This window comes from Poecilia formosa, unplaced genomic scaffold (assembly GCF_000485575.1).
Source record: "Poecilia formosa unplaced genomic scaffold, Poecilia_formosa-5.1.2 Scaffold26, whole genome shotgun sequence".
Classification (NCBI taxonomy): domain Eukaryota; kingdom Metazoa; phylum Chordata; class Actinopteri; order Cyprinodontiformes; family Poeciliidae; genus Poecilia; species Poecilia formosa.
In genome coordinates, this window is record NW_006799965.1 from 1,299,183 (window position 1) to 1,314,681 (window position 15,499).

General features: G+C 39.9%; 1 protein-coding gene across 1 annotated transcript in view; it reads left to right on the top strand.

Moving 5' to 3' along the window:
* LOC103135534 (A disintegrin and metalloproteinase with thrombospondin motifs 2-like) overlaps positions 1-15,499 on the top strand; it is a 130,258-nt gene that overhangs the window by 83,818 nt on the left and 30,941 nt on the right. Inside the window, exon 4 of the mRNA XM_007548322.2 lies at positions 6,298-6,503. Within this exon, the coding sequence (XP_007548384.1) occupies positions 6,298-6,503 (206 nt within the window). The remainder of the gene's footprint in view (positions 1-6,297; positions 6,504-15,499) is intronic.

The window sequence follows — 15,499 nt, forward strand, 5'->3', positions numbered from 1 at the left end:
CAATTTAATGACTTATTTCGTCATAACTTGTTGCGTATGCTGTATACATCCTAGATCTGAATGAATGAAATATTCTCATTGAATACTTTGTTCTGTACAAAGTTGAATGTGCTGACAACAAAATCACACAAAAATCATCAGTGGAAATCAAATTTATTAACCAATGGAGGCCTGGATTTGGAGCCACACACAAAATTAAAGTGAAATGTTCCCTAATAATTTTAATAGGTCTCTACTGGGAAACTGTGTGTTAAAGTCACACAAGTCTGTTTCAGTTTCAGGATGTGAAGTGGTTGACTGGTAGAATGAGCTAAACAGGTTTGACGATTACACCAAAGTGACCTTACATTTGAGCTTTTCTGCTGTATTTCTTCATGCTCAATAAATAATAGAATTTCATTTAAATCCTTAATCTGGAGCAGATTGAACCCCTGCTCATTCACATCTATACAATCTTTTCTTCTCGGCCGTTTTGCTTTAAGGTCCTTCGAGAGTCAACACTGCGAATGAGATAATGTGGAAAGCTTACAAAGAACTTCATGTGAAGTGCATATCGCTGAAGGTTTCATTGGTGAACAGCTTCTGAAACACTTTGCGTCTTGAAATACATCACATGTCTCCATTAGCCTGTCACTGGTGACACGGGAAGAATCTGTGAATGGAGTGTTTTGCAATTCGGAGAAAATACTGACTACATTTTAAAAAATTAAAAAAAAAAATAGCTTGATGACTGGCTTTTCTATATTAGAGAACATCTCGTGGTTTTGGGTTCATGCACACCTCGAGTTAGACCACTTGGTAGAAACTGATCAACAAAGATTAAAAATAAGGAGCATTAAGTCAGTGAGCAAAAAAGAAATTATGTGCCAAAGTAAGTGGCCGTGTTGCATGCAGTCAGTTGATGGTTCCTTTGATGCAGGAGCAAAATTGGTGCAGAACACCTTCTTTAAATGGAGGGTGTGGAAGAGCGAAGTGGGCATGAAGGAAAGATGAAGTCGAAAGTCATTATGCTGGACATATAGTAATAATAATAAAAGTAATACATTTAATTTAGCTAAGTATATAACATGGGTACAACACAAGATTTAAAAATAAAAATAAAGAGCAATCAAAATAAGAGATGTATTCGCTTCTTCAACCCCCACGCCGTTCTTCTCAATCTCTTACTTCCAATCTTCTGTAGCAATTTGTCCATAGTTCCCCCATCAGCGCATCGCTAGTTTAAATTTGTTCCTTAACCTTATTTTAGAAAAGTTCGTAACATTACCTCATTGCTGAATCATTCTCAAGTGGAATCGGGGCCACACTTCTGTGGCGTTTTCTTTATATTATTTTAGGTTGCACAAAACCCTTAAATGTAAGAGTTTACATGTTGTATAAATCTCATAAATCTCATCTCCTTCATTTCTTTTCTTTTTTTTTTTTTTTTTTTTAGAATTAGGATTTCAGGGCGACAATCCTGCCATGTCACTGTACTCAAAAGGCTTTGTGTTGAAAATACCGAATAGATCCATGACCATCGGGAGTCAGAGGCAGTCATCTTGCATTCAAATCGTAGTGATGTCCACACCATCTTACCAAAGGTCGCTGCTCAGGAGTAAAGTGTTGCTTGACCCAAATTATTATTGCCGTTCTCCGTCTCCTGTTATGCTGTTGTTACTCTGTCAAACAACCCTCTCTTCCAGCGTAGTATTCAGCAGGCAACCAGACATTCTTGACATTTTGCAAAGGTTGAAAAGACAAAGAACCTTTGTCTCCTAATAAGGCCACACTCCATACCCCACCTGAATAAAAAACACAAGCAGGAGCAGTGCGTGTGAGAAGGGCTACATGTAAGGTGAGAGTGTGTGTGAGATGGTCAGGGGGGGTTAAAGACGAGAACCGTTTCAAAGCAACAAATGGAAATAAAAGCTGCTCTTGAGAAAAGGAAATGAGGGTTTTTGTATGATGGACAAAAGGTTTTAGGCTAAAAGTCCCACGTAATGTTGGCTTTTTTTAAAATTTTTTACCCTCAGTTAATGACAGTGTTTTGCAGAAGTATCCTTAACTCTGAACTTTTTTTTTTTTTTTTGCATTTTGTCCTGTTCCAAACATAATCTTCAGTCCTGTTTACTTTAATTCTTCTAAATCAGTGCAACTATTGTGCATGCAGAAGCCACCTGATAAGGAAAGACCATCTGTGGCTAGTTTAATCACAGCACAAATCTAGCTTTTCTTTAAAAGGCTCATAGATTTGCACCTAGAATGAAGGCACACTGATGTCCTTTTGTATTAGTAGTTTGACAGGATAAAGCCAAAGATACAAGGTAAAGCCACGCCTTAAACGATCTGTAACCTCAACACGAGGGGTGTCTGCCACACAACTCAGCCGCCCAGTTGTGGAGAGCTTTAAAAAAATAAAAAAGACATTGTAAAACGATATGAAAAGCTTCATTCAACATGTGAAACTAGAAACAATATGGCACACCCACCTAAGCTGGCAGGTTTAGCCAGGAGAACTGTAATCAAAGAAGAAGCCAAAGAGGCCCGTAATATGAAATGATGGAGGCACCATCACACTGTGGGCCTGTTTTGTTTCAGCAGAGACAGGGTACCTTGCCAAAGACAATGAGGAAGGTGACTAGAGATGCAGCAAGGTGGTTGGAGCCGATGGGGAAAATAGATGAGACTAAACTCAAGCTAGTGCTTTACAGGAACACCAAACACTCAGGCAGATGTTCACTTTTCAGCGAAAAAAATCAACCCATACATACAAATCTCCATATGGTAGTTAAGATTAAATACATAAATGGTTCATTCAAAGTCCACTTCGAAGAATCTGCCTCATAAATTGATTTTTCAAATTGCTTTCCTCTAACCTTACTGAACTTGAGGTTTGATGAAAAGAGAGTGTAAAGAAAAAAAAAAAAGTCAGCCCCTCTGTTGCAAAGCTGGTTGATGCATGCCCCAAGTAATGCATGCCACACTTTTCAGATTCTTGTTTGTAAGAAAAATATAAACGCATGTATTCTTTTCCTTTCACATCTCAATCATGGTGTTCTTTGTATGGAAATCTCACATAAAACCCCTAATTAAATACACTGAGGCTTTTTTTTTTTTTTTTTGCTTGTAATCTGATAAAATGTGTCTCCAAACACTTTTGCAAGGAATCGTATCTGGATTCTGTCAGTGATACGAGGCTGATGTGAGTCGTTGCAATAAGAAACAAAGCAGCACAGCTTTGCTCCCCCCTTCCAGTCACCACATGAGACTCGGATGAAGACGGAAAGCCTGACTGGAAACTCACAAGAGCCAAGGTCCTTCTGCTCTTCTCTCATCTCCATCTCTCATCCATCAAACCCCTCGACGCTGCTTCTCACCTCCCTCAATCTCTCTTGTGCCTTATTGCTCCATGATATTTTTTTTTTTTTTTGTTCCTGCTGAAGTTCTTGCTGTAAAACAGCTGAAGTAATAGAAAATAGTGCTTTTGTAAGTCTGGGCAAGGACATAGGAGCAATGAAATGGGGATATTTGATGGTTTAACTCGTTAGCCGATTGCTGCGTTAGCGTAAGCGAGCTTCCGATTCTAATCACTTTTGGCCTCATGCTATGCAGCGTCACATGGTCTGATTTGTTTTCGATGTGCTAAGTTAAGAAGTTAAAAGACAGAACTATTTTATTTTGTTGCCCCTTTAGCATTACATAAGTAAGAGGTAAAAATATCTCAGCCTGTTTCCTGAAGCAAATATGGTGGTTATGACATCAGGCTCCTTAAAGGCGGCTATAACTAGGAAAAAGCCAAGTTGTTGTGCTGTAAACCCACCTTAGATGCCGATTTCTGCGCTAACAAGCAGAAGCAGCATTCAGTGTCTGTGTATTATTGTTTCTCTTTGCCCCCACCTCCTATTTTTCTGCTTCTGTGCTGGTGTGTTTTTCACTCGCTGGAATGTGGGCAGATATGGGATAATAGTCAGACTTTCAAATTAATTCTGCTCGCGACTCAGGAGCCAACGTTAACCACGTGTTTGTTGTTTTACCCATGAGCCCGTTGTCTTGGAAACGTTGCATAAGAGGGAGTGGGAAAGCAGGATGCCCCTTGCTGATTGGGAGACAAGGTGGCGGATCTCTCTCTTCCTCTCCCCCTCCTTTCCCACCCGTCTTTCTCTCGAGTCTCTCTATTTTTTTTTTATTTTTTTTTGCTCCATTTGACACTGACTTCAACTCAAGGTGGTCAGAGCTCCGCCGGTCCCGTAATGTTGCACTTTGAACCCCTCGCCCCCTCCAAATAAAGCTCCGCGGTCAGTCGGTCCTGCTGCCCAGCTTCAGCTAAATTACAGCTCGGGCTGCAACAGTGATTTATAGCCCAATCGGAAATGTTTGTTCACAGAGTGCTCACACACCCACACCTGCTAACACACCCACACAGCATCTCTTTGAGCTGCCTTGAAGCCTTGAAGTCAACAATGACGGCACTTTATTAAATCCACCTGTACTGCATGAATCGGCCGCCCATGGCCTTTGCATGAGCACAGGAGTAGCAGGTAAAGGAACTATGACCTTGGCTCAGGAGGCAAGACGCTTTATATTCTTTACTGGCATCAGCTTTTTGTCTGACTTGACAGGATTAAACTGGAGTTTCAACTGTATTTTACTCTGCAACACACAAGCTTTAATTTCTTACACAACATAAGTAGTTAATAGTTGCAAAGCAAACGGAAAGGATGCGTATTTGTTTACATCTTTTGAAATAAAAGTCTGAAAATTGTGTCATGCATATTTGTTTAATACTTGATCAAAACTCTAAGTGCAATTGCAGTAAAAACGTCTGTTAGATTTTGCACATCAAGATTGTAGATTTTATTTACGGAGCTTCATGTATTTATCAATACCCGTCTTGCTAATTTTCCAGAATGTTCAGTTTTGGTTTTGTATAACCCAACGCTGTCTTGCTGTGTGTCATGCATCTGTTATGGTAAACAGAAAACAACAATCTGCCACCAAGGATCCTTCCTTCCTGCCATTCTTCCAAAACGACCAAACAGTCATTCTGTCTGCAGATTGTTCCACCTAAGCTGTAAATCTCTGCTACTCCTCCACAGTTCTAATCTCTTGACTGCTATTTTTAATTCAAGCTCTCTTTAAAAGGCTTTTAACTTCATCATTTTGACTACTGAAGTCCAAATGCACACAGGTGACAAAACACAACTCATTGCACTTTTTCTTTTCAGGTAATAAAGTAAAATGGGATCAAAATAAATACACACCATACTTTTAAGATTTTGATTTTGAAAATCGTCCATCCACTTCACAACTATGCAAATGTTTGCCTAATAAAAAAAGAAATGCAATGAAGTTTATCTAAACATGCAAAATTGCAAGGAACATAAATACTTTTCTAATGTACTCTACCTGTAAGAAGACAAGTAAATGTAACCTCAGAGTGAGTTTCCTGTGCAATTAGCATTTCTCATGTTTTTAGTAAGCCAAGGAAAGAGCAGAGTGGGCAGCCCCTGTGTGAAGGAGCTGTCTTAATCCATGTGTTTAGCAAGCACCATCTGTTCCTTTTATTCAGATGGGAGTAGAAATATTTGGTTGATTAGGAGAGGATCTGTGAAGGATAGCCACACCGTTACCAATGGTTACAAAGGACACACATGCTCGATTCCGTCAACTGGTGTCTTGGAGAGCAAAACGGGAGACAGACACAGACATCGCATATGTATCCCGGTTTGAACACACAAGATGCAAAAGTGTTCAAAACAACTGAAGACTGCACAGAGAGTACGATTGTTACACAGTAACACGCTTAGAGATAAAGCATGTTTATTATTATTATTATCAGTGTTATTTAGGTCAGGCGTTAAAACAAGGTCAGCTTTTGTCTTTTGTTGCAAGCGTAGACGCTTTCAGAGTTCGGGTGTTTTCCTCTAAGATGGTTTGTGTCAAGTACTTCAAAATGTACACTCGGATAAACACGCAGGACATTTTTGATTTGCTCAAAATGGGAACGTGCTTACTCAACAAAAATATATTGTGTTGAAATTTGCCACGTGATTTTATGCTTGTTTGTTTTACACATTCTTCTCTCGGTGTACTCGACGTGCTTTCTGAAAGACGTACATCTAGCAGCTGAGACGGACACGAAATAAGTCGGATTTTGAGCCAAGTGAACCGTTTCTCCGGATATTCGGCCTTGTGTTTCCGTCCTGCTGAGAAACCCGGAATTTTATTTAAAATGCATTCGTATGTGTGGACAGACAGATTTAGTAGAAGTACATTAAATAAAAAGGTGTGATTTTATGTGCTCCGTGTCATTAGGTGCAGACCTGGGCGGCCTCATGGACCTGGAGTCTCTGTACCGTGGCGTGCAGCAGAGCATCAACAACACACGGGCCTCCCGGGTGCGCCGGCAGAGTCTGGACAGGGCCTACAACATCGAGGTGCTGCTGGGCGTCGACGACTCCGTGGTCCAGTTTCACGGGAAGGAGCATGTGCAAAAGTACCTGCTCACGCTCATGAACATCGTAAGTGTCCGTGTCTCTGGGTTTTAGTTGGATCCACACGGAGGTTCTCAGACTTTCTGAAACCCACACCTGTTCGCCTGCTTTAGATTGAATTAAATTAAAATATTCTTCCATTTGAGTTGAAAAGAAAGTCACAGAGAGGTCAAAGAAACGTAGACAGACGCACACACACGGGCCTACACACACACACACACACACACAATGAATGGGGATTCAATTCCCCTCCTACATGTGAAAGGATTACTTGCAATCAGCCACAGGTAATCCTTTCTTCTCTGTCTGAATATGATGAGATTTCATCTGTGTATAACTGTGTGTGTCTGCAAGGTGCTCTGTCTGTGCTAAAGGGGCTTCCACATATCTTTTCATCAGGATTTGTGTCATATCATCATTCTTTGTGTGTGTGTGTGTGTGAGAGAGAGAGAGAAAGAGAGAGAGAGAGAGAGAGAGAGAGAGAAAGATGCAGAAACAGCAGGTAGTCTGCTCCGGGCCACAACAACACTTAGCACTCACGCTCCCAGGTGTTGTCACAAGTGTGTGTGTATGCGTGTGTGTGTGTGTGTGTGTGTGAGCTCGAGTGTCACACTCCACACTCCACACTTTAATCTTTGCAAATTAAACCTGTGGTGAGAGTGGTGTTTCCATGCATCCGTTTGTGTGTGTGTTTGTGCGAGTGCCGCTGTTTGCTTTTGCTTGTACTGCGACCCCACTGCGCCAGGAACCAGCCTCCGACTGTTAAGCAGGTGCAGGCGCAGAGCTGCAAATCCTACCACACCTCTTTGTCTCAGTTCAGCGCTTGGAAAAGAACAAGAGCTGCCGTTGCTCCCTACCTCCCCTTTTTAGATATTTGTTAGACAATATAGGCGAAGGGAATACGCAGCCCTGTCGCAGCCCCACTTTAATCTGCGGGGAAGAGATGGAGGGGAAGGAAGGGGGGGAGGAAGGAGTATTTTAAACAGCGCGTTTGGAATAAATTACTGACAGCCAGATAAACAGAAATAAATAAATAAGGGTTTCCTCCCACGCGTGGCATCTGGGCGACTTTCTTCTTGAAAGTTTGCTTTGCTCACTTCAGGATGGGTGTGCGATGTCTGACTCTCTCCCTCTCTCTGTCTTTCTCTCACTCTCCCCGGCTGTCAGCAGCACTGCTTGGGTAGTTTTATGGCAACAAATCTGTATCAGCGTGAAAAAAAAAAACTTTAGAAATATAATGCAAGAGGTAGGAAAGGTTTAAAAGAAAATACTTTTGGTGAAAAGAACATTTTGGAAAATGACAAGCTATTGTGAAACAAAGTCCCATGAACACAACAGAGCAATGGGTAATTTTATTCTTTTACTTTTGAAGCAAATACATCTAATGTATTTACATTAAATGGCAAAATGTATAAAAGAGCATAGTCGTGAAAAAAGGCTTAAAAAATATTCCTGACAAAATTAGCTAAATCTGTGCATGAGATGGTCATTTTGTTTTGGGTATGTGGTTAACATTTTTGAGTTTCCAACATGTTAAAGTTTACATTTGGCCAATTTTAGTTGCATAGAATCATGTCACAAGGATTTGCTCAAAGTCATTTATATTCTTACTGACATTTGCCAGTTTTCCTCATTATTAGTAATGGTCAATACCTGGAAAATAATAGGTCTGCACAGTAAAAATGGTAGCAGAAGAAGATTATTTATACAGCATAGAACATGAAAAATTAACCTAACCTAGGCAAAATTTCCATGAGGTAACTGTTATAATAGAATCTGTTGGAAAGGCCTTCAAATTATTTTGAAGTTATTTTCACCCTTTTCGTCTTCTTCACGTTTTCGTAATGCGATAATTTTCCAGCTCTGCTTCTTTCGCCTTCGTATTTCCACCTGTGTTTTAAATGAACTCTGCAGAGAGCCGAGGGCCAAGGTGGATCATCTGTTTGTGTTTGTGTCGTTTGAGGTGCAGAAAATAATTGACATTACTGCTGTCTGCAGGACATCAAAGCACGCCTACAGAAAACCATTGAGTCCTGTCTGCAAAGTTCAGGAGTGTCAAAATCTGTGTGTGTGTGCGTGTTTGCGTGTGTGTTTGTGTTTGTGTGTGGGTGTGTTTATTTGCATGTGCATGGTAGACTAAATGTGTCTTTGTTTGTATTCTGTGCTCCCACTAATTTCCCATGTGTTTTCTTCTTCTCTTTTTTTTTTTTCCTGCTGTATTAATCGGCTGACAATTTCTCCAACCAAATGAACATTTAAATAATCTTTGCAGCGACTGTATTTTGTTAAATCCCTATCTTGTTTTTACCTGCTTTTCCTTGAAATGTGTTGCTGATACCACAACGTGGCAGTAATCCCCCAAGTCGTTGGCAAAAACAGCAAAGTCCAGCAAAGAAAACTCCTTTTATTTCTAGGTTATTTGAGAGTGTGTTGAATTCAGAGGTCCAGCAAAAAAAAAATAAATAAAAAAATTAAAAACGAAAAAAAAAACAAAAAACATAGATATAATTATTTACAAAATTATATCTTGTTTTCACTTCAACCTGAGAGGTAGAAGTTAGTTGAATGAATGAGAAAGTATCCATCCTGTCCCCAACTGGAGCCTCTGCAAGTTTTTACTTTTTTGTTGAGATCTCTGAAATTCATCTGCGTAAACAAAGAATTTGTCTTGCTTGACATGAGACTGAGTAAAGCTAATATTGAGTCGTTGCTGCAACGGTAGCGTAGCAATTACATATATTTCATAGCAGTAGTGCCTCATGGTGGTATGTATGGTGTCTGTATTTTCTGATGCTTGTGCCACAGAATCTTATCAATGTTATCAATGTTTTCTAATTGGAAAGCTAATAAAAAATGTTAAGCAAGATGATGGCATCCATTGATGCGATGGATCACACCACTTAGATTTGACTTGATTTTTCTTGTAAATCACCCTGAGATCTTGTTTTTTTGTTTTTTTTTTGTTAATTATAAATATAAAATCTGATTTGAACTAAAGTTATTCTTGAACGTTCACTTACACACAGGCTTGTTTCTGGGGGGTATGTTCTCACATTAACACTGCATTTAGCACAGTGTGCATTATTTAAAACAAAAATGGAAGCAAGTCACTGCTCTGGGTCCTGTAGGAACCACGTTTCATGTGATGTGTGTTCATGTGGCGCTCTGATATTCCAGGACTAAGGAAAACAGCGATGAACTAAAGAACTTGGGGTAATCTGTCTGTCTACCTGTCTCTCACTCATTAGTAAGACCTTTACAAGGGAGCCACAACGCGTTAATCACTCGCTCCGAGTATATTAATAGTCGGTGCTGAAAAGGGTGGTTTGTTTATCTGTGCATTTTTAATTTTGATGAGCCCTATTAGTAAACTGATCTGCATTTTGTCTGCCTCTGTTGTGTGTGGTAATTATCATTTTTGTAAAGGTTGCAGGAGATCATCAAAATCATTCTTTCTTTTTTTTTTCCTTTACAAAACCTTCTTCAGCCAGTGAATAGACACAATAATACATGAAGGGAGAAGGTGGGAAAGCGAGTGCACTACAGGTAGGAATAGACTCGTTAGCTTGTGACAGATACTTGGTTTAAAAGCCACCAAAGTTCATGGGCTCAGCATAGTATTCCCAGTTGTGTTGACTAAAAGAGATATAAAAGTCACGGCAAGGCTTATCTAGTTTATGTGACTCTTTTGCCAGGTTTTGTCTTGATTGCTCCGTCCTGCCTCATCAGCAGCTGACAGTATTTTATTTTTTTTTAACACATTTTCCAAAATGACGAAATGAAGCGTCTTGCACCTTCAGTGACAACAGTAAAAACCAGTGACACCGAGTTTTAAAGCACTGTGTTAATGAACATATTTTTCCAAAAGTGACAGTGAAACTATTTGTACCTGTCAAACTGTTCATCATAAGTGGTAACAAAATTCAAATCCAAAAAAATAAATAAAATAAAATAAAATAAAATAAAATTCAAGTACATAAGCAAGCATTGTGTTTTTTTTAATATTTTTATTTTTAGATTAAGGTGTTCTAATTTACACCTGTGCTCCGGTACCGAACATATATGCTTCCTTTTCACACAAAAAAATCGTGTTGAGTAAATAAGATGTTGTACTTTCGCCGCGCTCAGAATGCTTTTAAGTAGAAATTTCTTTCTCATTAGACTTGAGTCGATGCCACCCTGGTCAACTGGAAGTCAACTGGCCCTAACTGGCTTAGCAGTTGTCAAGGAAACGGGCTGGATTAGGCACAACACAGACTGACCCTCCCAGATGTCCACTTCTGTCAAACAAACACGACTGACAAACGGATGCCGAACGACTTGTTCCCAAGATGACAAGGGTGTGAGACAAAAGTTATGAAACCTTGGCAGCAAAAAACCAAGATTTGACAAAACATGAACAACACGGACATGCAGGTTCTCCATCAATTAATTTTGAAGCTATTATGGGATACCTAATTAATATAATTAAATAAGTATTCATTATGGCACAGTGAAAATGCTTGCTACAGAAAAACACATCTATGCTGAATTCAAAAGACTAAGAAAAGGGAAAGCAAAGATGTGGGACAGGGTTTCTTTTCCATGAATGTCATCTCTGAAATTTGATAAATGGAAGCTGAAAGAAGGACCACGTGATTTGTGTTAGAAAACCTTCTTATTCAGAAAAAGAGAGACAGCAAAACACCCGCATGATCTGTCTGTTAAACTGTGTTGCATTTGTACCTTAATCAAGTGATCAAAATGCGAGTGAAGGAAAAGGTAGCAATATCGGTTCTTTCCTAAGGTGTCTAATATGTGTAGACACAATTCTGGTTCATTTAAAATACTTCAAATCTGCAGAACAGTCAAAATATTGAAAGACATTCAGATTACCCGAATGAATATTGATTGGACTAATTTTAGCCAAATCAAGTCAAATTTGATTTAAACAGCTGAATCTGGCCAAAGTGCTTCACAAGTCAGGAGTTCGACTTGTTCGGTATTGTAATTTAAGTAAATGCTAAAAGGCAAAGCTGTTTTTTTTTTGTTTTTTTTTTAAATCTTAAAATAAACAAATGAGGAATGAATCAAATCTTCTGCACAGCGCAAAGATTAAATTTCATTAAAACATCTTAAAAGTTGCAGTTGTGCCGTCACAAAATAAGAAGTTCAATGCGTGCAGACGTGTTCGCGGGAGACATTTCATTCCAGGAGTAAATCTCAAGTGTATTGTGAAATTATGCTAAATATTATTTACTCCTTAAGGAAATGTAAGTAAATACTGAGCGTCCATACAAAGAACGTATGACGGTGATGATAACGGCCCCCTCCACTGTAATCGCTTCAGGAGGAACAGGTCTAATGCTTCTGCAGTAGTAAAGTGGGTAAAGGCTGTAAAAGCATATGTAATGTTCTCTGCTTCTTGTTTACAAGACCCAAACAAACTATTATTCTGTTTTCACTGCTTTACAGAGAGCTAACTGTGCTGCTGATCACACTTAAGAGTGCTTGCCCTTGCTGAGCTCCATTCCACATGGCAATCAAAACACAGAATAAAAACCTCACATAAACCCAAACAAGACACTTGATAAAATATTCATTCCAAGCTTTCACTATATCCACTTTATCCTGTACTGACTCGGGAGGAGGATGGAAAGCATCTCAGCAGTCATTGTGTGAGAGGCAAGGTCCACTCTGAAGCTGTATGATGTATAAAAAATGTTGGACTTTCATTACAGTGCGTCTCTCAGCTGGGGACACGAGTCAAGCCCTTGTTGAATTAGATTATAACAACCAGAAAAAAATACCCTCACGGCCGTTTTTAATCAGGTTGGCTACACCGACTCCATGCTGCAGAAAATCCTAAGTAAGCATCAAGTGTCAAACTTTCAACCAGAACACGGGAATGTGAATCCTGTTTGGCTTTTCTCGCTATTTCAGGTCGTGTTTAAATTGGGTTTTCTTGTTTTGTCTGTCTCTTTGCTTGCTATTCCCAGGTGTGTCACAAAAAAAAAAAAAAAAAAATCTCGCTTCCTAAAACTGTGTTTTAAGCATTCGTGTTTTTCTAAGAATTTCCAGCCAACCCAAAACAGAGAAGCAGACGTCCCAGAAGATGGAAAAGATCTGAAGCAGTCAGAACAGTTAATTCTTTAAACAGCTGCAAAGTAACTTTGAGTGCTGGCTGCAGGACCGGTGGGTGGGCAAGATCTGTTCAGAGATGCTTAAGGTTGCAGACATTGCTGGAAAGTTGTTGATATCCCTCTTTGGTGTTAGATGGAGTACTGAGACAACAACACCTGTAGAGAGACAAACCAGGCTGGTGGTCCCAATTTTTAAGTAAGGGAACCCGAGAGTGTGTTACAGTTTTTGAGTAATTTCTATTGTCAGACTCCAGGTGAAAGCTTACCGTATAAGGACAGGACGCTCCAAACTGATTGTTGAAGCTTGAGATTAGGAGGATCGGTGGACCAAACCCTTACTCTGAAATTAACCAATTGCCAATGAAGTGATGGAAGTTTGTTTTTCTGGCCCAAATGGGTGTCGTGGATTTGGAGAAGGTTTTCGACCGTATCTCTTGAGACGTTTTCCAAGGGGATTGCTTACCCAAAGTTGTAGTTGTGGCATCATTCTCAAAAAGTCGAAGCTTGTTACCAGTGCAGAACTTGGGAAACGGATACACAAATTGGGACTTTGTTTGCAGTAACTGGTGGTAGAAAAAGTTTAAGCTCCATGTACCTGCTTTCCCCCAAACCTCAAACAGTGAATTGTTCCATAACTTTTCTATTTTCATGTGAAAGAAGTTGTGATAGATTCAGATATACTTTTAGGAGTTGTAGCTGTAGTTGCAAGAATATAAGTTATTTTATTGCAGTCCAGTTATTTTGTCTTCTTGTTCAAACATCCTGATATAATTAAGTGAATTATTTGTGCTTAGTTGTTAACAAATAGCTTTTATCGTTATTGTGTCATTCTCAGTAGGAGGTTTGGAGCTTGGTGTTTACTTTTGTAAATGAAAAGGAGGAAAATCTAGCTTTTTTTTCCCTTATCCTCTTCTTTCAACAGTAATTGTTTCTCTGCTACTTCGGGATATAGTTGCTTTCTAAGAACTCATTCCTTTTCCAGCTCTTCTCTGCATGTTTTCCCCACTGCATTCAGCTTCTTTCCTCTGTTCCTTTGCCTCTCGGTCTGCGTTCGAAGCATTCCACAGCTTCCCCTCATACCTGTCTCTTGCTCCATGTCTCTGCAGTGTTTTCTCCTCATCGCTGCACCTCTCTGTGGGCAGAGTTTGTGTGTGTGTGTGTCTCTGCAGCATGTCCATCAGCCATCTCATTATGGCTGTCTGTTTTTACATCCCTTTGCCTCATTAAGCACCAAACACAGCCACTGAGGACAGCAGGCCTTGACTTTAGTGCCAATTTTCCCTCTTTCTCTTTGGCTTTGTGTTTCTGTGTCAGGGTGTGTGTGCCAGAAGAGTGCTTTCTGCATCTCCCTTGTTACACATTACCTTGTTTCCTTGCATTAGGCACTTTCCATCCTTTGCATCTTCTTCATGTCCTCTTCATCTTTGCTCATGGGAGCCCAAATTCCCTTACAATCTCCTAATTGTTTCTTGCTCCCTTCTCTCCCACATTTGTTAGTCCTAAATAATATATTTCTTGGAGTGGGGGCATTTATCACCTTCTTTAAGGNTCGCCGGGAAGAGAGTCTGAAATGGAACACCGTTCTCCTTCAGGACTCTCCGAACCTCCGTGAACTCTCTGCGCTTTCTGAGGATGGCTGGTGGATAGTCATGATCCAGATTTATTCGCTTTTCATGCCAAATAAATCCTTTTCGCTGCCAGGCCTTACGGAGCAACAGCTCTTTATATTTGAAGCTCAGAAATTTCACCACTATCGACCGTGGCGCCGCTCCCTCCGGTGGCTGTGGACCGAGCGCGCGATGTGCTCGTTCAATCTGCATGTCCGGCTGGATGTCTTCCAGACCAAGCCCCTCTTTAAGTAGAGCTTCCACAAATGCCGCCATGGATTCACAGTCCTTTTCAGCCCCCTCTGGAACACCGTAGATCCTGATATTTTCCCTCCTGGATCGGCTCTCTAGGTCCACCATCTTATCTTCCAGACTCACGTGTAGCTTCAGCAGTTCTGCTAACACTTCCTCCGTATTTTGGGTTCTTTCCTCCGTCTTCTCCAGCCGCTCCCCTACTTCGCTTATCCTTGCATTCGCTTTTCTTATTTCCTCTTTAATAGTCGAGAGTTGTTCCTTAGATTCCTGGCGGAAGCCTCTAAGCTCTTCTAATAGGATTTCGAGGCTAGCCATTCCGATCTATTAGCTTAAGGCTACGACACATTAGCTGTACCTGTTCGTAAAACTTCTCAACTTCCCTCTTCTAATTATAGTGTCTTTGGGGCTTCTTTGTCGTCTTACCCCCTTTAAATGACTTTCGTAGAGCAATATTACTCAGTACTAACTGACTTATTTTAATTAAAAAATATATATTTTTAAACTTCTTGGCCAGTTGAGTAGTTTTGTATAAACGTCTTCTGTAAAGGCTGTTTTGGACGATCCAAGTTGTCCTTCAGGAGACAAGAGACCATTTTTCATGTTACAACTATAAACTATAAACTTCATAACACCGTCGCCAACTCCTCGGCAAGAAAGGTAGCTATTAGATGTCTCAAAAGTCATGACAGGTCGCCAGATAATGACATTGTTTAATTTTCATATTATGTTGCGTGCGATCTATTGAGTGAAATGCGCCCTCGTATGTGGGAACCTTTATCTGGAAGAGCCTGGACACGTTCTGTAGATGTGGGGCAATTGCTCAATGACCACTATTATATATATAGTTATTAAAGACATCCTTATTTTTCACCTGATTGTAATAGCAGCATATTAATCTAAAGGTTGTAAAATTGACAATATTTAGAAATAAAGATATTTATTTCTAAATAAATATCTTTACGGCCGTCTATAATTTAGACGGCCGTAAAGTCATAAAAGTTAGTGACATAATATATTTGTTTTCAGTCTGGTTAAACTA